This window comes from Coffea arabica, chromosome 3e (assembly GCF_036785885.1).
Source record: "Coffea arabica cultivar ET-39 chromosome 3e, Coffea Arabica ET-39 HiFi, whole genome shotgun sequence".
NCBI classification, from domain to species: domain Eukaryota; kingdom Viridiplantae; phylum Streptophyta; class Magnoliopsida; order Gentianales; family Rubiaceae; genus Coffea; species Coffea arabica.
In genome coordinates this window covers 16,090,944-16,111,223 of record NC_092315.1, presented here as the reverse complement: position 1 = coordinate 16,111,223, position 20,280 = coordinate 16,090,944, and the positions used below count along the sequence as shown (strand labels likewise).

At 35.3% G+C, this 20,280-nt stretch overlaps 2 protein-coding genes across 9 annotated transcripts; one reads left to right on the top strand and one right to left on the bottom strand.

The window, feature by feature from the left end:
• The first annotated feature begins 1,007 nt into the window (after window positions 1-1,007).
• Window positions 1,008-9,249, top strand: LOC140004612 (mitotic-spindle organizing protein 1B-like). Of its 3 annotated transcripts, XR_011812676.1 has the most exons (4): window positions 1,008-1,309; window positions 2,506-2,754; window positions 7,788-7,857; window positions 9,084-9,249. XR_011812676.1 is itself a non-coding variant. In XM_072044739.1 (3 exons), the coding sequence occupies exon 2, from the start codon at window positions 2,506-2,508 to the stop codon at window positions 2,746-2,748; it is 243 nt and encodes an 80-aa protein (XP_071900840.1). In that variant the 5' UTR covers window positions 1,008-1,309; the 3' UTR covers window positions 2,749-2,754; window positions 5,663-6,136. The 3 variants fall into 3 exon arrangements, 2 of the variants coding, with proteins under 2 accessions (XP_071900840.1, XP_071900839.1); XM_072044739.1 differs by lacking the exons at window positions 7,788-7,857; window positions 9,084-9,249 and adding an exon at window positions 5,663-6,136; XM_072044738.1 differs by lacking the exon at window positions 7,788-7,857 and having other exon boundaries at window positions 1,011-1,309.
• A 764-nt stretch (window positions 9,250-10,013) lies between these two features.
• Window positions 10,014-19,806, bottom strand: LOC113734770 (uncharacterized protein At3g49140). 6 transcript variants are annotated; one of them, XR_003459376.2, is made up of 12 exons: window positions 19,470-19,805; window positions 18,211-18,334; window positions 17,775-18,000; window positions 17,495-17,597; window positions 17,339-17,403; window positions 16,427-16,546; window positions 16,241-16,339; window positions 14,313-14,466; window positions 12,729-12,832; window positions 11,816-11,965; window positions 10,842-11,022; window positions 10,014-10,218 (listed from the first exon to the last, which is right to left on the bottom strand). XR_003459376.2 is itself a non-coding variant. In XM_072044734.1 (12 exons), exons 1-12 carry the CDS (start codon window positions 19,510-19,512, stop codon window positions 10,108-10,110), a joined length of 1,389 nt encoding a protein of 462 aa, XP_071900835.1. In that variant the 5' UTR covers window positions 19,513-19,806; the 3' UTR covers window positions 10,014-10,107. The 6 variants fall into 6 exon arrangements, 5 of the variants coding, with proteins under 5 accessions (XP_071900835.1, XP_071900836.1, XP_027117241.2 ...); XM_072044734.1 differs by having other exon boundaries at window positions 10,927-11,022; window positions 17,775-17,994; window positions 19,470-19,806; XM_072044735.1 differs by having other exon boundaries at window positions 10,927-11,022; window positions 16,502-16,546.
• Between the last annotated feature and the right edge of the window lie 474 nt (window positions 19,807-20,280).

Sequence of the window (20,280 nt, the reverse complement as noted above, 5' to 3'; positions counted from 1 at the left end):
ACCCATATGAAATTAAGAGCTAAAAGGTATACTAGAACTTCCAAAAATTGAAATTAGAAAGCTTGATCATGACTTACTCTAGTTGATGAACAAGTCAGAAATTTCGGCCCTTCCTTGCTCCTAAGTGAGCCGTGAAAAACTCCCCCTTTTTAGCTAGATATGAACTCCAAGTTTTAGGCTAAGTAGTGTTAAAATTTGAGAAGATTTGGTGGTGATTTGAATAAGATTTTTAGAGGAAAATGTTGAGGAGCTTCGGTTGTTCCTTTGCAGTTTGCTAGCCGGCCATGGAAGCTTGGAGAAATGAGATGTTTGGTCTGACCCTTTGGCGTACAAAAAAAGCTTAACGTCTAATAGTTTAGATGCGCAAAAGTCAACCGCAAATAGTGCGCATACGCGTGCGTTTTGTGCTCGATTTCTCTTAAGTTTGTTGCACTAGTGCACTAAACTTCTAAGGCACTTACATTCATATAAATATTATTCATTCTTAATTGTCCCAAAATAATGGTTCAAAGTCCCTCAATTAAGCGCGCGCGTGAAAACACGTATTTCCAATTTAGGCGCGATAAAATGAAACTTTCGAGAAATTCTTGTAACGATCGTACCACTAACTATTACTTGAGTATTTAAACCTAAATTTACCTATTTTAAGACCATTGTACATGTCTCAAATTTTCCGGCTTAATGTATTCCCAATTGGCTAAAGTTTTCAGACACGTTTTCACTTTTCACTAATCAAGCTTTTAAGAAAATAATTTTAATTTTTTTTTTTTGAAACGAGACACTTTAAAAATATAACGAAACTAGAAAACCATGTACTTAGATCTAATAAGGTTAGAAAATATTATTCGAGGTAAAATTTCAAATAAATAATTAATTAAGCCAAAATTAGGGATTTTAAAATAATAGATTTTCCAGTCCTCACAGGTTGGATAATAAAAATTCCCATATATTTTGGATAGTTTGGATATTTGTGTTGGACATGCATTACCTAATTTAAAAAAACAAATAAATAAATTAAAATCTCCACCACCACCACCTTCGCCGCCTTTACTCTTGAGCAAGTTCTCAAGCCTCCTCCACGAACAGTTCTTTCTTTCCTTTCAATCAAAAGAAACAAGATTTCAATCCCACTTTGGGTTCATTTTTGCTACCCCTTTTGCAGTTCTATCATCCCGAATCCAAGCAGAAGTCCTAGTACAATCTATATTTTGTCTTTTCTTCAATTCTTCCAACCACAAAATCTCAGATTAAAGCTGTCGAACCTTAACCCCATTTGTTCTTGTGGTGTCCTTGGCTATTGTTCCGACAGGTATAAAGCCTTATTTGTTTCTGTATATTTTTAGCTTTCTGAGTACTATTTTATTTAAAGTCCTTGGTTGGTTATAGATCAATTGGAATATTGCAGATTTAACTAAATTTTAAAGCCTTTATTCATTGATTGGAATCGCTGTACTTCCCTTTTGTTTTTATTTGCCGTTGTCCTTTTCCTCGATAGTGTACTTGCATTTCTTTATTTTTTGTTGAACTGTTTTGGGCTGTTGCAAAAGATTATTCTTGATTTTGTGTCTAATGGAACTGACAGAAATCCCCCTCGAGGGCAATGGATTGTGGTTGTGTGTGATTATTGTGCTAAGTTGATCTGCTGGCTTAGAGTAGTTGATGATGATTAGATGGACGAGTCTTTGGAATTATGCTGCTGAGACTGCTGTAACCTAAATTTGACCATTAATTACACAGACTGGTTAGAAATCAGCAGCTATTTGCTACTATATTGAGTGTATAAGGGCTTTAAATTCTAAATTTTGCTGTGCTAGAATAGTAATATTTTTCAGTTTGGGATTGAAATTGGGAAAGCTCGAGGGAAATAAGATTCATAGCTGGACTGATGTAAGGATTTGATGCATTGCTAACGGCCTCAATGAATCCTTTGCTTGATATTTTACCTGTAGATGAGGAACTACACTATTAAGTTTGTTATAAACAAGAGTGCAGAAGAAAATATAACAATCTTTAGCACTTTCTTTGATTAACAATTCAGAATAATTCCTATGAGGAAGTCTCTTTTAGCTGTCTTATAAACCGAATGTAACTAAAGAAAACAGTATAAACGCTTTGCTGTTTTCTTCCCTCTTCTTTTGTTTAACATTAACTTTAACCTCAATTAAGTCTTAGACTGCATGCCCCCTTTTTCCTTTCTGCCCCATTTATTGGCTTTTTGGTGTAGTCGTGTCCTTGATAGCAAACATAACATATTTAGTGTTAAGAATACTTGATTTGAGTGAAATGATGAGGCAAATGATATCCTTTGCTTGGGAGCCAATGAATTAGGCAAAAAGAGTTGAAAGAAATAATCTTTTTTTTTTTAATGATTCCTTTTGAACTCTTTTTAATTTTTGAGCCCATTATTCTCCTCATGTTTGTTTCTTTATTTGTGGTTTCATATAAATCGTTACTAGAGAATCAATAGTAGAAGGAAAACATTTAATAGTGATTTTACTGTTGTAGATGGACCCAGAAGCTGCAAGAACAGCACGAGAATCTCTTGACCTAGTATTCCACATGTCAAACATTCTTGAAACTGGGCTGGATCGTCATACACTTTCGATTCTCATTGCCCTTTGTGAAATGGGTCTCAACCCTGAGGCACTAGCTGCTGTTGTTAAGGAGCTCCGCTGGGAAGCCATTCCCAGTCTTTCATCGTCTGCTTCTTCTTTGTCTGCAACACCACCAGCTCCTTCCATTCCTTAGGCGGAGGTAATTTTTCTGTCTAATTTTTCTTTTCATTGTTAGTGTGATTTACTCACTCAGAGTTAACAATAGTTATTTGTTGGTTATATGTTCTCTTGATATTTGTTCTTTAAGTATCAATTTTTTTTGCCCCCTTGTGTTGGGGTTAACAAGTTGATGGGGTTTGAGGTATGAATGTTTACTATGTTGTTTTGAATGCAATATTATTCTATTCAATTCTATTTTTAGTAGAAAACCAAGTGGTAGTGAAAATTTGAATAAAATACAGAAGAAATATGAATGTGTATATTAAAACTTGTTTCTCAAGTTGTATAAATTTTTAATGGAAAGAGAGAGATATTATTGAATAGTAGACTGCCTTTAATTGTTGAGTGGATTCCTTTATATTGGATGCATGGTCAACATGGTGCTTTGACAGAGAGCACTTGGAAGGAGGGAGACAACTAACAAGCTGTTTTGTTTTGACACTTCGCAAAACCATGCCAAAACTAGGTAGAAGATTACAGAGTTGGCACTGTCGCTACCTCTGGAGAAGGGGAAGTAAAATGAAAGATAGAAAGAAAGAAATTCAAAGTGAAACAAGTGCATGACTCAATTGTCCCAGTAAATGTCATGTATTTTGCCTGTATTAGTTAATAAATAACAGTGAATAGGCATGAGCAATATTGGCTTATCCACTTTGGCATGACCTAATATTTGGAAACTCCTGAATACATCCTACCCATTTGCTACATGTACTTGACATTTGTAACACATCGCTATTATGATCAATGTTTAAGGAGTAGGTAGTGGCAATTGGTGGCAGTGTCTTGAGGAGTAGTTAGTCCTCTTTTGGTGGCAATTGTTGCAAGGACAGTTGTCAGTTGCAGTCCTATTGTATTTTGGGTGGTTAATAATTGGGCATCAACACAAATTTCCAAAATGCGTGGTCCAGATTCCGTGGTTCTAGATATATTTCATGAAATCCTGGCCACACATTTTTGAAAGTTTTGTCAGTGGTGAAATTTGGTTATTAACCAAGCTGACAATTGTTCCTATCTAATTCCTGCATTTTTATGTGACTCATAAATTGCAAGCAACATGTATTTAGTTTTGAATAGGTGCTAACTGATTCATTGTTTATGGTAATGTACTACGTTTCTTCAATAGATGGAAACAAATTAATAGTTTGAGATATGGTAAAATGCTATGGTTCAAATACCAAAAAAGTGGTGAAATTTAGTTATTAACCAAGCTGACAATTGTTCCTATCCAATTCCTGCATTTTTATGTGACCCGTAAATTGCGAGCAACATGTATTTAGTTTTGAATAGGTGCTAATTGATTCATTATTTGCGCTAATGTATTACGTTTTTTCAATATATGGAAACAAATTAATAGTTTGAGATACGGTAAAATGCTATGGTTCAAATATGAACAAAAGATTAGCTGATAGATAACCCATTATTACTGAAGGATTTCTCAAAATTAAGGATAATATTTGGCAGGCATAAATTAAGAAAAGGCCCTTCACCCAGCAACATTTTGCCAACATTTTGCTGGGTGAAGGGCCTTTTCTTAATTTATGCCTGCCAAATATTATCCTTAATTTTTTTTTTTAAAAAGCAAGTCTACTGTGCTTTGAGAACACAGCCGGTAGTATTTGCAAATACACAGCAGGGACCAAATTTGTGAATTGTGCCTGCCGTTGCAGCGGTCAATTTAACAAATATAAGATGAAATTCTATCTAATTATCTGTAAAACCCAACCATAACAAACGGGAAATGACTTGCAGCTTCCTTTTTTTTTTTTTCTAAATTTATCTTCATTGTTTTTGGCTATGTGAAAAGATTAACAAACTCGTGCATTTTAACACTGAATTTTTATACCAAAATAATAATTTCCAAAGAATAAGGGTTTTGTAGTCTAACAAACTAAAATGGGAATGTATAAAACAAATAGTGGAAAATATGAAGAAATTCAGATTTTGGGAGGAGCCCACAGTCTCACATATAAGATATGGGCTAGTGATGAAGATTTCCTGGAAAATTTTATTCTGCCAAGTGCTCCTCATCAGTTCCTGAAGTGGTACTTGACCATTTTCTTGAAATTGATAAATTTTTGGGTACCTGGAATTGGAGCTGTTAAGCTTTTGGAACTGTTAAACTTTTGAAACTGGTATCCAATTTGACCCATCTCAAGCTTTCTGTCGACATAGCTGAGACAATTTCTTTCTTCAGTTGAAGTTGAAGTCAATGCTATAGATTTTTGGAAGTTTATGCTTAGATTCTATTACAAAAAGAATGCTTAGATTCTGTTTTTCCTTCATCCCACCATCTCCAGATGAACAATTATGGCCCTTCTTCGTTGATTGTTGCAGATCTTTGAAATATTTGTTAGTTTATTAATTAAAGCTACTGACCTTATATTAGGCAACTTTAAAAACCATGAAGAACCCAAATTATCTGTTCAAAATAAGTGATGTTATGCATAGAGTATCAGGCTGTGGTGTATATCAAATGAACCTGCCATGTGTAGCGAGCTTTTGCGTTATCTGAATATTGCTAGACGATGGATGATTTTATTCTATTATACTGATCCTTGAAAGCGGTAATTTTTTTTCAGTAGAAAGGTGCCTGCCGTGTTTTGAGAACATGGCTGTCTGAATTCACAAATTTGCAGGGACCATTTTGCAAAAACTTTTTTTTAATTTAAGGGTAAAATTTGGCCCGTGGGCATAAATTAAGAGAAGGCCCCTCACCCAACAACATTTTGCGACTTTTTTTTTGACAATATTTTGAGAAATTTGCCCTTGTTGATGTGGTGGGTGAGCATCAGACGAATTAAGACAAGTGTGCAAGTTTGGCCTTAGTTGTTTGACTTTGCATTTCACAAATCCATGTGCTTCTTATTGCTGCATCTATTTTCACTCAGCTAGGGGCAGGTGCAGCTTGCTTGAACTGATTGGAGCTCATGTACCACACGATGATGAAGATGTGGTGGTTAAAGATCAAGTGATATTTTCTTCTAGTCACCATTATACAGATGCATCTTTAGATCATTTTTAGGTGGTCCAGCGTGTCTGCAGCTCATCATTTTTGCCCAAGATTCAAACAATATGTAATGCATGTGTCTAATTTGTGGTATAATTAGGGGGACATGGAATAGTGTAACTTATTGGTATGATAAATTGAAAAACCTTAAGTGGGGTGATGGTTGCTTATAATAGTTAGTATGAATCTATGTTGTCTTTAAGGAAGTTATTGCTGTTTGTAAAATTGAGTATTTCTGCCTTTGAAAAAATTTGCTGACATTTGGAGCAAGGTTCCCAAGTTATGTAGCGTAACATTATGTGTTGTATACAATGCATAATATATGATAATACTGGCTTCCTTTGATTTAGGGAAAGTACTTGATCTTGTGAATAGATTGATTTGTCAATCCGTCCTTGAGATTAGACAAGGAAGAATTGTTTGTTCATTTGAGAGCAATTCACTAGTTGTAGTTTTTGACCTATCATATAATTCTGTGCTCGGACATTGCTTCTTTGTTGGTAGGATCCCTTGTTTATGACCTGACATTTCCTTGTGAAATTATAATTATTTTTTGGTCGTGTGTATTTGATCTTAGTGAGTCTCATATCTGATATCTGATTATATATACTTTACTGTTTTCTCTGTTTTTCTGTAAACTTCCGAGCTTATACATCCTAATGTGAGACAACCATCTGATTGAGCATGCACCAGTACTTTACCTGCCTCACTGAGTGAATATATGCTCGGTGCTTAGTTACTGTTCATGAATAAAAAATTGCACGAAGCCTTGCAATTTACACTACTTTCATCATATCCTTAACTGCCTATCATAAATATCATGAGAGTAAGATTCATATATTAAATATCTGTCAGGGAGTGCTTGGTTTGAGGGTATGGGATTCAGGATTTGGAATGATGTCCATTTTAAGTGCTTGGATAATAGGCGTGGGATTGAAGATTTTGGAATGAATTCTAAAAAGTTAGCAACTCTCCATTCCTGAGTGAATTGGTGGGTTTGTTGATTCCTATATTTGATTCCAAGATAATTTTTATAAAACATTTCTTTTATTCACTAACCTCATTCAGTCATCCTCCCTCCAATCTTCTCCCATCACCTCCCACCACTCGTCTCCTCCTCCACCTGTATCACTCCTTCCTCACCCTCAACATCCTAACCCTAGACCCCCCAAATTTCATCCATCACAACAACCTCCTGCACAACCTCACCTCTGAGTTTGAATCAGTACCAGAATTTACAGCCGCAATCTCAAGGGACTCAGCTTCTACTTGAGAAAGAAACCACGTTGGCTTGAGTCTGGTGTCACCCCACTTAAAGTTCCTTAAATCTGTTTGCAAGCCATTGACAAGTTCTCAATTTGGATTGTATCAATTGACAAGAAAAAAGAAAAGGTGGCAATGCTTCATCATATGAGCTCTATCTGAAAGTAGGAGAGAAAAGAACAAAAAATGAAAAAAAAAAAAAAAACAGAAGGTCTTGATTGGGGATGGTCTGATGATGGCTGGTGGTTGTTGCTAAAGGCCCCGTATGATTGAACCCAACAAAGAAAAAGATAGGGCAAAAATGCAATAATAATTTTGATACCCATTCCACTAAAAATTGTATCAAGCAGTAGTGATTTCAATGATACCAGGAGCTTATACCCATACTGATTTTTTATAATTCATTCCGTATCCAATTCCAATTCCGGAGCATGAACCAAGCACCCCCTCAATAAACTTGCACTCCAAACTACTATTAGTTATCGCAGAATAAAGTTTTCCTACTAGCTCCAGATTCTCCTAAACCTTGTTATTATCTCATTATCTCTTCACTCTCTGGGTGACTTAAGCAATTGTAAAGATAAAGATGAATGATTATAATTCACCATTTCTAGTTTTAATATATGAAATTTGTTTCTGCTGGACCTTGTTTACCTAGATGTGTCAACTGAATAAAAGAACCTTATCCCTTGCTTTCTGGTGTTAAACTGCATGAAGAATTTGACTCTATTCAACTCAACCAGAGGCCAGAGAAAAAGGAGGAAAAGAAATGAGACATGGATGGGAGCTTTTTGGGATTCCAAGTTTTTATGGGTATGCTATTCTTCTAGTTCTGCATGACTGATTTGTGACACGATATCTCTACTTTTGTGAATGTAGAGAGAAAGTTGCATAATCATCCATGTCAGCTTGTACCTCATGCACTATTTCAGCCTGTATGGGTGACACCACGTTCATCTTCAGCCTATACCATTGTTCTTTTCCTTTCCTCTCATGACACTATATTAGCCCTTCTGGTCGATAATCTGGCTTCTTGTGAAAGGATAGACTCGGTGTCAACTAGGTGATAGAAGTGATGTTGACTTTAGCAGGCTTGTCAAGACTTATTGAAGCCCTTTTTTCTTGACTAAGTTGAACATTGCAGTAGTGGTTGCTTAGTCGCAGAAGTAGACAAGAAATGTAAAGTAATAGTCATCTATTTGGGTTATGTTTAGAATAGGGTTATGTTTAGAATAGCTAGTATAGGTTGTTGTTGTTGATTCGTTTCTTGTCTACTGTGGAAATGTTGGTTGTTACTTATTTACTTGTGTTGACAACGAGCTTCAACATCAAGGCTAATTGGTCTCTTGCAAAAACAATAATATCAGGATCATGATTGCATTCACTGTGGTAGTATAGAAAAGCTTGTCTGCAGGAGAGCACGGTCTTTGCAATGAATGGCACACATCCCAGAGCAGTCTAACTTAGTGATGTTATAATAAAAGATTAAAATGCAGATGTGATTTTTGCCATAACCAATGCCAAATAATATGTTGCTGGCATATATATATACATACATATATATCTTATATGCAAAGATATAATCTTCGAATTGGATATGCATTTGTGTTGTGCATGTTGAGTAGCCATTTACTGCCTTGAATAACAATGTTGTTGGCTTTGGCTATTTTAACATGGGAAAATGCTGAAGTCAGTCATGATCTTATGCAGACACTTTTGTTTATCTGATTTCCGAATAGCGTTTAAACGTTTCATGTCATCGCTTGCAACAGGGCCCCTGAATTTTGGGATACTGAATATTTCTTAGCCACATTTATCTAAAATTCCATGCATTTGGCTTGTTAGCTTTCAGATACTCTTATCAAAGTGGAATTGGACAAGTCATGATGCTTGTTATTTATGCATCTTTAGTTGTGTGGATAACCTTTTCTGTTTGATTTGAAAGTATACTTGTGTTTCTGTTATGCATTATATAAAACTTTTGTGGCTGCATGCTGCTGGGTAAAACCTGATAAACTGAATGCTAAATTTTTGAATAGGTACTGGGAGACAGAAGGCTTGAGCCCTCCAGGATGGGACGCTTTACAAATTTCTTCATTTTACCAAGCCAGTAATTCATATTTTATTTTACAAGTTTGTACAGCTTTGGACGCTTGAGAAATGTGACAGAGTTTATTTCAATCATGAAAATTGTTTCATTACCAATTTAGTTTTTTTTTTGTTAAAATTTAATTTTGTTTTTATTTGATATTAAGACATCACTGCGATTTAAATCTTTTTTGTTAGTAAACTTTCTCCAAGTATATCACTCACGGTTCTAATGACATAACCAATGTAAATATCGTATGGCAATAAAGATTTGAAGGACATTAGTGACCAAAGCTTCACAGTTCTTTTAGTTCCCAGTAATTTAAGTAAATTTCAATAGAGGACGTTTCAATTTTTTTTTTTTTTTTTTTGATTTGGTGTCAAACTTCATCATTGTAGATTAGCACTTAATAATCAAGAGATTAATTCCAAAAGAGAAGCAACTGCCCTTGCATCTTCCTATGCAGAATGAGAATGTTTCAGAAATGGGAAAATCAGCTTCCCACTTTACATCACTAACTAAACCATCGATTACTTCAGGCTAACATAATTCTATGCCCCCAACCAAAAATAAAAAAAAAAGCTAATAATCGACCTGTGTATCCCCTGCAGAATTCCTATAGGGAAACTAAACTGATATGAAGAAGGGATAGTTTCAGTGTTCCACACATCATCACTATAACTCATGGAGGCTTATCAAATAATCTACATGGCAAGGTCTAGAAATGATCTTAAATATTTTAGCAGATATTTTCTTGCACTAGCTACATTTGGCTTTTTTTATTTTCTGATTTTATTGTTGGCCAGTGTAAGAGAAGCTTATACAATACAGAGGACCAACAAAGAGATGGGAGAAGAGGAAATTTGATAGAGCATTTAACTGAGTAAAATTGGTAAAATTTTATTACTTTCGCCTGAAGTTTATTGATAGATGCTTATTACCAAAAAAAAAAAAAAAAACTGACATCCTAAGAATCAAAATGAATCTGCGTCCCTAAGTTTTTCAAGAGTCCTATGTTTTTTTCGACGTGACCTCGGAAAAAGAAGTTGCTGAATCTGCTTGTCTGCAGCAGCCTCTGATGTTGCCTGCACATACAGAGAGACCAGGATTACAGTTAGTTATGCAAAAACAGGACTTCATTTAGAAGCATGTTTAGTATAGAAGGACAGGAAGCTAGTTACATGTGCCATTTGCAGTACAGATCAGTGAAACTAACTTCTTTGATTTGCTGTACCTTGATGGTGGAAGTTACTGCCATAGGCACAATGCGTGCCAAATAGATCTCAAAAGAACGAAAAGTTTATTCATGATACTTCGGATTAATGAGAACAAAGTTAAAGCAAGTTAGCACGGGGCCTTGAGAGTGTATACAGAATCGACTACCCAGAATCCTCTCCAGAAAATCAGATGATGTTTAAATCTGTGTTTCTCTTGAAGCCAAGGGGGTTACTTTTCTTGAACATTTTGATCGAACAATGGACAATTGACTCCACTAGGTAACTCAGAAAGGTATCGTTCAGTGAAATGATCTCCAACTATTTAGTTTCTGTGATCTGTTTGTGTTGGGGAAAACCCCTAAAAGTATTATCTGGTCTTTGCTAGTGTTAGTATGCACCTTAAATTAGAAGTCCCAACAGTATTTGTATTAAAAGTCAGATTTCTTCCTGTATCATTCTACTAGCACTAGAAAATTGAAGCAATAGAGAACCTTTTATATTGTTACTTCAAAATGTGAATATTTTCCACTGTTAGCAGCACCTTCAACTTTACAGTTCAGATGGCAGCTTCCTTACCCTAACTTTGAATGGAAAACGATGAGTTAACACTTCTGATCCTGAGAAGACCCTGACATCCATTCCAAGACTGTCGACTCCAATCAAATTTGCCCCCTAAATAAATGGAGCAGACAAACATTGTTATCAGTTATCAAAACAATATGCTATATAAATACCCATGCATGTTATTGGCAACAAACCACCAAGAAATACATGTTGGATAAAGCCAAAAATCCATAATATGAATAGGTATGTGCGCGAGACACTACAGTATCAGGGAATTTGTCACAGAAAACAAAGCAGAGAAACTGGAATCAGGCTAGTAAAGTAGTCTTAGGTGAAATGTTAAAAAAGTTAACTGCAGTCTAGATTGAGTGCAGTACAATGGGATATTGACATCTAGCATCGGCGGTGGATCCCACTTCTCATTAATGCCACATGAAACGACTTCCACATCAAAACTGTAGCTCGTACATGTCCAAGAAAGGGACCATAATCCCGGGTGATAATGTAACTCCTTATTTTCATATGATATACCTTGTTCACTTAAACTATATTCACCAAAATGTTGAAAAATCACCAATTTAAATATTTTTTATCTGCACCTTCAAAATACATATTTTAACAAGGTTTTCTGTGCAAAACCTAATCTGTCATGTATAGTCCAACCAAGCAGCAAGTTTCTGTTGAATGTCAGAAGTTCTACTTCATGCTGAAGTAAGAGGCAGTTGTCACAGAGCACTGCCTTCGTTACTCCATCCAACCAACAACAGTATTATCCTTCTTTTTTTTCCTAGCAATTCTACAATGTCGGACATGACTATAATCTAATAGCTCTTAATTAAGTTTTAGAGAAACATGGCCATATTCCTCGGACCAAAATCTTATAGCAAGAAGAGAAAACTACCTCAACAAGAAGTCCCTTCTTTTTGCAAAGAGCTTTGAGTGCAAAATTGCATCTCACTCCTGGCTCATCAAACCGCTCTACAAGTGCTGCTGTTGAGTGTACAAGAATATCAGGCTCAGCATCCTGAAAATCTTCTAAACTGATAGCCAACTGCATATAGTGAAAAAATGGTCATTTTTATGCCCTCAGGTAGTCAAAAGAAGTTGAACATAACTCATGACACAACATATCTTGACATCATGGACTCTCTCTGAAAAAGATACTGAAGTATGGTCCAAAATTATTCTGGTGACTAGGGGAGCACTAACTTTTTCAATTAATAAATCATGTCTTGAATGACAAAGATGACATTTTGGTTAACAAAGAAGCTATCTTTATCCTACATTCCACGAAATTCAGTACTTCTGAAACTATGGATGCAGATCAAGAATTTCTAGTAATCGACCAAAATGCAATGCCTAGTAACCTGACCAAGAAAATAAATATGTTGTCACAACAAAAAACAAATACTTGGTTAGTAAGCAATTACCAGGAGGAATAACTGACATCTATGACAGATGCAGCTACCCACATAAGCTTGAAAACGATTTCCACATGCATACAATAAATCAAGTAAAAGCAGCTTATAGGACGTGCAGCCATCACCTCAAGTGGGTAACTTAATATGTCAATTTTATCCTATATCCTGTTGTCAGCAGCACTATTTCAGGCTATAGGAAGTTGAAATTCTGATATAGTTAATGGTGGGAAATTGTAAGATATATCTCAACGAGACACCGAAAATTCCTAGAATAATGAAAAAATATTGTTATCCAAAACAAAAGTATATGTTCACTGGAACTGAGATAATTTATGCCAAAACTTTACCAACAACCTGCAAGACATATCAAGCTGGAGGCAACAATATACATGCCTGTTCACCATATGCAGAGAATAGGTCCATTTTCATGATATCCAATCTGTAGATGGTTGATCTCTTATGACTTCCATAGTCACTAGAACTGAAGCCTTCCCCATCTGCACATGGAAAATGAGTAAACCAGCTGAGCTCCCAAGGTATGAAGCTAATAGCATTGATGGGACTGTTTTTCAAAAACTAGTTTTTCAAATACAATAAAAATTTTTAAAAAGTACTCTAAAAGGTAATCTAAAAATTAGTTTAAATTTTTTTAAAATTTTAAAAAATATCTCAAAATATATTCTAGAAACTCTTTTACTCTTAAATATCCCAAAATATAATCTAAAAACTCTGCTACAGCAAAATTTTTCAAAAACACCCCAAAAACAGCTAATCCAAACGGACCCATACCAACCAAAGAAAGTTTTCTAGGGAAAAGGGTAAAGAACAAAAGAATTCTTGCTACACAAAAAGTTGACGATCAGTCCTCTTGCTGGAGAACTTTGCTGACTTCTCTGTCAATGATTGCAAAAGTAATAGCCCACACAAATATGTCTAAGGCAGATTGAAGGAGTTCAAATTATATAGGAAAATCAGATGGGGTGAGTAAATCATAAGAAGAAAGGAATTTTCACAATGGAATACAATTCAAGAAGATAAACTCTGAAAGAATGATAGTTTCAGTATCAGTCACAGAATCAAACATCAAAATCAACCATAACATACCCTGAAAGTGCACTAAAGAGGACTATCTTCCCATGGTGAAAGCCTTTGGCAGATAAGTTCCCTTTCCCATGGTCATGGTTTACACATTTTACTTCGGTAACCATAGGATTCAACTTAGGACCAATGATACTAGTAGAGTTAACCATGGTCATGGTTTACCAGTTTAGCCTTCCTGAATTCCAAATGGAACATTAGTCCCTTGATGTTTTATTGGCGGACCTAGTGGTAGAATCTGTTGGATCTAAGGACTAGAAGAGATCTAGAGGACTAGCAATTTAATGCGTTACTAGAGATTAGCTTTTGATATATAAGCTAACACAGAAGCTAAATGTCCAATTAGCACTTAGTTGTAGGATTTCACGAAATGGTGAAGGTAATGATACTATTTTCAAGCTCTTTCCCACTCTGGCAACCTAAAATACTGAGGCAGAGTGTGGAGAAAACACAATAGTTTAAAGGTGCTAGTGAAAAAAATGTGGGGGCACTTAAATTCAGTAATATAAAATAAATGAGAACAATACGGTAGCATGTAGCATCTGCATCTCTTTATTGCAAAATTATTTCAACCAAAAAAAAAAGGTATTTTTAGCTAGAAATTTCCCTTAAAAATGCTGGAAATCCACTAACATGGCTCAAAAGTGGAAAGTTTTGAAAAATATGAAGAGAAAGAGAAAGCCCTAGTTAGACATGGTGATGCTGTTGCTACTAGTTACAAGCCACCTTTACAACTTACATGTGTTTAGAATAGTAGCCCATGTTAGAACCGAGGGATCTTCAACATAGGTATGCACAAATAGGGATGGAAGATATAGAAAGTAATATCTAAAAGAAAGATACATCAACATTGATAAATTTGTAAGAGAATCAGAATACCTGTCCAGCCTGAAGTGTAGCAATCATTATTTTCATCATCAAAAAGCCTTCTTAGATATAATTCTTCATCAACATAAGCAGGCTTAAGGTGTCCCCAAACAGAAACACCATTCGAAGGATGGTCAATCATTTTGACATGTTCCGCTGAAACAACCTATAGGAGAGTATAAACCAAAAATTGATTTTAAGAAATCCTACAAGATCCACCAAATCGGCAAGAGTAATTCATAATTCATGGAGGAGGAAAAAAGATTGTAACAGCAATATGTTTCTGTTAGACTGTGTATTGTATCTTTCCTTCAATGGTTACATCCAAGCTCAAACAATTCAGCCCTAAATAAAGTCTGGTAATGCATCTCAAATGGTTTGTGACAGTGCAGTTTATTTATCATAACTAGTGAAGTTTGAAATCCTTTGAAAGAAAAATCTGTCAAGAAGTTTCTATCATTAGTATCAAATACATGTCATGTCAAATATTAAATTCTATATATTATGATAACCATCTTTACTCTTTACTTGATCAGCCTTATACTAGAAATAACTCTAACTAGGTGTCATAAGAGGTTGAACTAAGTCATAACACCATAAAAAGCAGTTGTGACCTAACTAATCAATGACCTGGCACCAGCATTTTCAAAAGTCACACAGAAAGGTCTAATAAAATCAAAAGACTACAAGATTGTAGGTGTATATCTGACTTTGGGAAAAATTTATTCATCCTGAGCATTGGACTGATTTTATAAAAAAAAATCTGGTGGACTGAATAGACTGAAACAAAGGTCTGAATCTGGGCAAATTTGAGGATGTGACTTGGCAAATCCTTTTCCAATAAGTAGCATATCATGCATGGAGATCCAGAAATGCAGCTGTCTTCAAAGAAGACTTGCCAAAGTTGGAATTTCAACTTCCTAAACTTCTGGAACAAGCAAAGAAAGTGGAGAATTTAAACGGACTCTACAGGCTAGGGGCTGGAAGGAATTATTCTGCATTGGATGGGATAAACCCCACTCTAGCTGGCCAAAAGTCAATGCAAAGCAGCAACAGATGGGTTGATTAGAGATGAGTTTGGCAGCTGGATATGTGGTTTCACGGTAAATATTGGTTTTGCAGGTAATATTGGGGATAAAATCGTGGACAATGATGTGTTGGATCACCTTCACCTGGATCTAGGTGGGAAGAAGTGGATAGTCAAATCTGGTTCACAACCGGTCGAAAAAGACAAAAAGGAGAGCCCTCATAATAATCTGATCAGGATGGTGACTAAAACATAAATGGAAAGAAGGGAACGCTTGTGCCAATCATCCAGCTAAAATGAGTCTCAACATATCCAGCTGGTCTCATAAATCTCAGGAAGCCACCAGCTTCACTTAAATTTTACTTTCTTTAACTGCAATTAGTCGTTTAATTCCAATGTAATGGGCAAGAGGCACTCCATACAATCAAAAAAAAACAAGAATAAAGATGGTGCACATACTAAGTTATCAAGCATGGTATGAGGCTGTGATTACGACCGTTGAAAAGCACTGAGTAGAAATTCATTGATGCATCTAATTGTGAAATCACTAACTCTACTTTTAATTGTTGCTACAATTAGTATAACCATGATACCAACCAATAACAATTCTTTTAAGAGAAAAAAGTGTGATGAATACTCCCAGTGATGAAACTTACTTTCAGGATACTAAACAAAAAGTATTGTTACATGAAGGAACAAATAGTGCCCAAGGATCCCCTTGTGCTTGACCTGTTATTTTTATGTGAACTAAAGTTGTTTTCACGTAGGTCTAATGAACCTGTAAAAGCACTCCAAAAACTAAAATCCTTCTCATTACATTTAAAACTCAACCAAGTTTGCTTATTGTTGCAAGTAGAAGCAGCTCCAAAAGCAGTTAGCCAGCATCTAATTTAGCAAAAGAAACAGTACCCACCTTCGTCAAGCACTTGGCAAAATAAATTGGATGAACCCAACTAGAACTGTCTGGCATTCCCCAATCCACTCGTACACCCAACATCTCAGAATCTTCAAACTGGTAAAATATATAAATAAATTATTACAGCAAAAGCTATAACTAAAAACAGGAAACTCAAAATAAGTGGCTTAAAGCTTATTTCACCTCAGCGTAATCATTAAGGTAAGTTATGTCATCACCATAATTATTTTCTAAAAAGCCGTACTCAGAGGTATCTACCCTTCTGTTTTCATATTGTGAGATGTCCATTCCAATTAAAGCATTCTGCAAACAAGCAATAGCATATTGATCATTATAGGATGTGAACAGTAAGAAAACGAAAATGCCACATAGTAAATCACCATAGACACTAACATATGAAAGAACGATTGATACAAATGCAGAACTTAAGTTTTGTGTTTTACAGTACTATCAGGCTAACACAATGCCTACATCATGGGTTGTAATTTCAACAGATGGCTTTGGGTGCCGCCAGAGAAAATCTTTCAAGAAAGTCTAAGAGAAGAAAAACTTCTTAATCCTGGAAGGAGACAAGATCTGCAGTCAAGTCTAATATAAAGTCCATTTTTGGTGATTTGGTCTGAAAAGCAATTGTTAAAAAAATATTCTACATATTTTTTCAGCGTGAACTTTAAAAAACTTTCTGATATGTTCCTTAAACAAGTTTTCCAACTATGTTTTAGTCTGGATCCTTAATCAAGCCATTATCTTCTCATAGAAAGTCCCTTTTTTAAAATGGATTTTGGATAAGCAACACAGTAAGGATGCATCCTGAGAAGATATAAATTTCATCGTTTCAGATCTTTAAACTTGAAAGGATGAAGAAGGAAGATACATTCTGATACTAAGACACAAGCAGAGGAAAAATGTAGGTTAAAAAAAAGAAATAAAAGAACTAGCATTGGAAAGAAAAGAAAGGACCACTATCCTACCAGAGGATGAAATGGCTCTGTGAAAGTTGTTTGAATATTGAATTTAAAAATCAACCTACACAGCTACTCAACCATGCATCATCCATAAAGGAGAAAAGCTATCCAGCAAGTGAGAGATCCTCACCACAGGGTTACTTGCTTGAGGATCTTGCAAGATATTGTCTTTGTCATAGATCTCAACAAATATATCTGCATATTTTAAATTCATAAGAGTTCAAACATCTAAAATCTAGTGTAAGAAAAACAGTTTGGCAGATAATACAAAAATGAGAAGCCAAACCTCCATATTCATCGATAACATACGGAAAATCAGCCCAAGAGACTTGTTCATGTGGTTCACAGTGCACCATACTAGGGAAGAACAACAAGGCTCTGTTGTTAGCCTAAAACAAGAACTAAAGTTAGACCTAATGTTACTTTTCAAAGAGTAATTCAAATAGTTCCGTTCCTTCCAACACATCAGAAGCACCTTGAACATAGTAATACTTTTTTTGGCTTTTTTTTCCTTTCTATGTTAGCATGTAACAGTCATGAACACTAGATGCACGAAGAGAGCAAACCTCAACAGTTGACCTTGCAATTTCAGCATCTGTGAGCTTAGTAACTCGAGTTCTTCTACATTCTCTTAGTTCTTCAAGTGGGTGATAACCATTATCACCACCATAACTTGAGGAATCAGGTAGAGAATCTGAGTAATCAGCGGCAACTGAAACCCTTGAATTGCAATTCTCATGTCCATTTGGCAGCCAAAGTGTAACTCCAAAGAAAGAATTGTCGCACCTGAAACTGATAATAAAGTTCACAGAGACAGCAAAAATAAGAATATTAAACAGGTAATCCAAGGAAAGCATCAGTTATGGACAATCAAGGGAAAGATCAAGTAAAAATGTCAACCTGCAGCCCCGCTCCCCAAGGCTATAACCACCATTCTCAGGTGGTATTCTCCATCAAAAGAATAAAATAAAGAGTTAAGAAAGTTAGTATCAAGCTATAGACCTTAATCCTGAATGCGCAGAAATTCTATGAATGCCAGCAACTGATTTCGTCCAACTCCCGGTTATTCCATATGATGTTGAGCAACAAATTCCTTCAGAAGGACAATAGTGGCAGCTGGAGGGACCTAAAATACAAACACGCATAAAATTTGAAAGAACAACAAATGGGTGATTTCCATGTGTAAAATGAATAAAAAAAAGAAAAAGAAAAATCAATCATGGTATAAAAAACAGAGTTTCTTCTAATTGACCATTCTTTTTTCCCATACAAGTTGTCACTCTACTTAAAAGAAAACCAGCATGGATATGAAGCAAATTGTCCTTTATAGTTAGAAACATTTTTCTATGTGTGATTTGAAATTAGTGACTGCAATAAGCCCAATGCTTATTCCACAATACCGACTATTTTATATGTTCAGCCAATGCTTATTCCTTTCTAAACCTTCACTTACACTCTTCTCAAAGTGCCAAAAGTCATGCTCTCTTGATCCAATCCTCAATTCCTTAAACCAAGCAGTTCAAATTGTTGTACTTAATTTCATCTTCACCACCGAACAATGAGATAAATTGCACTTAAGTTTCAATTTTTGTTTTGCAACCATTTATTATCAGCAAACAGCAATTATCCAATTGAGGGGCTAATATGAAGTCATGGACTAATGCCTCTTTACTCTTGCCACTTCAAAGTTGACTGATCGAAAAAATTCTGTAACTTCATGATTAGATTTTGTGTTTGGGTTGATTTGCAAATTCAATTAGCTATTAAGTCATAATTTAGCTAAGAATCAGTAATTTTTTCTGTTGCATCACTGCAGAGGAGTTTTATGATCCAAACCAACTTTGTTGCCTTAAGATAAAATTCCAAGCACATTTAGGCAAATGCAAATATAAGATGAGCAAGACAAGACATTATACTAACCAACTCCATCGAATGTATTCAATGTTTATACAACCCAACACTCAAAACGCAAAGAACAATTCCAACACCCAGTAAGCTTCAAAGGATTCACAAACAAAAGGAACGCGGCAATATAGTCTATTTGGAATTCTAATACCCACAAAAAAAGGCAAAAAACACGAACTTTTGCTGATCAGAATCCAGATTTTCATAAACGAGGAACGTACATAAACAATTACGTGAAGAAAAACACAAACAAACAAAAACAGAGAAAATAAAGGGAAGGGAAAAAAATTATAAAACCATCTGGTCCATATGTAGTTTAGAACGAACAAACAAAAAAAAAAAGAGCAGTTGATTACCGAGGGAAATTGACGAGGAAGCCGCTGCTGTTGCGATCCACATGTATGAAGAAAGAGATGGTTCAATTTACTTCAGTCAGAAAGGAAAGAAGGAAGGAAAAGGAAAAAGGATGTTCCTGAAGGAAGGAAGGAAGGCTCTGAATGAGAAAGCAGAACAGTCAGCAGATTAGCAGAGCCGCAAAACGGAAGTGTCAATTTGTTGGTTTGATGCGTCGCTGGTTTTTCTCTGTTTGTTTCGTTGTAAATGTTCCACTTGTATTTTCAGCCAAACGAGAAGTATATATATGTCTTTTTCTGGACCTTATGAGGCCAGAAACTGATGGTTTGGTCTGATCAGTAAACGTGCAGATGTTCCTGTCTATATGTTAGTTAATGAGATAAATCACATGGTCCACCTATTGTAGGATTATATTTATGATGCCGATATTAATTTTTTTTATAAATTCATGATTAAAAATAGTCTTAGTTTTAAGAAATTTACTTTGAAAGTGTTTGAATTAACATTTAATTTCGTGATTCTTTTAAAATAGGGATTTTCAACAGTAATGAGCAATCAATATCAAGTTCGAAATCGGGTGTGAACCATATTAGGGCGCCAATTATTTTAACAAAATTTCTCCTATTGTAATGTTGCACTATCGTATACATATTATCAACTTTGTGTAATTCTATTATAATAGCTGTTATCCTCAAGAATTGCACACCAATATTACCATAGTTTTTTTTTTTTTCAAAGTTTTCCCCAGTAGCCTTGATATTAAACTGATGGCTTTGGTGGGCAATCAAAGATGGAGGATGGATATGGAAATTT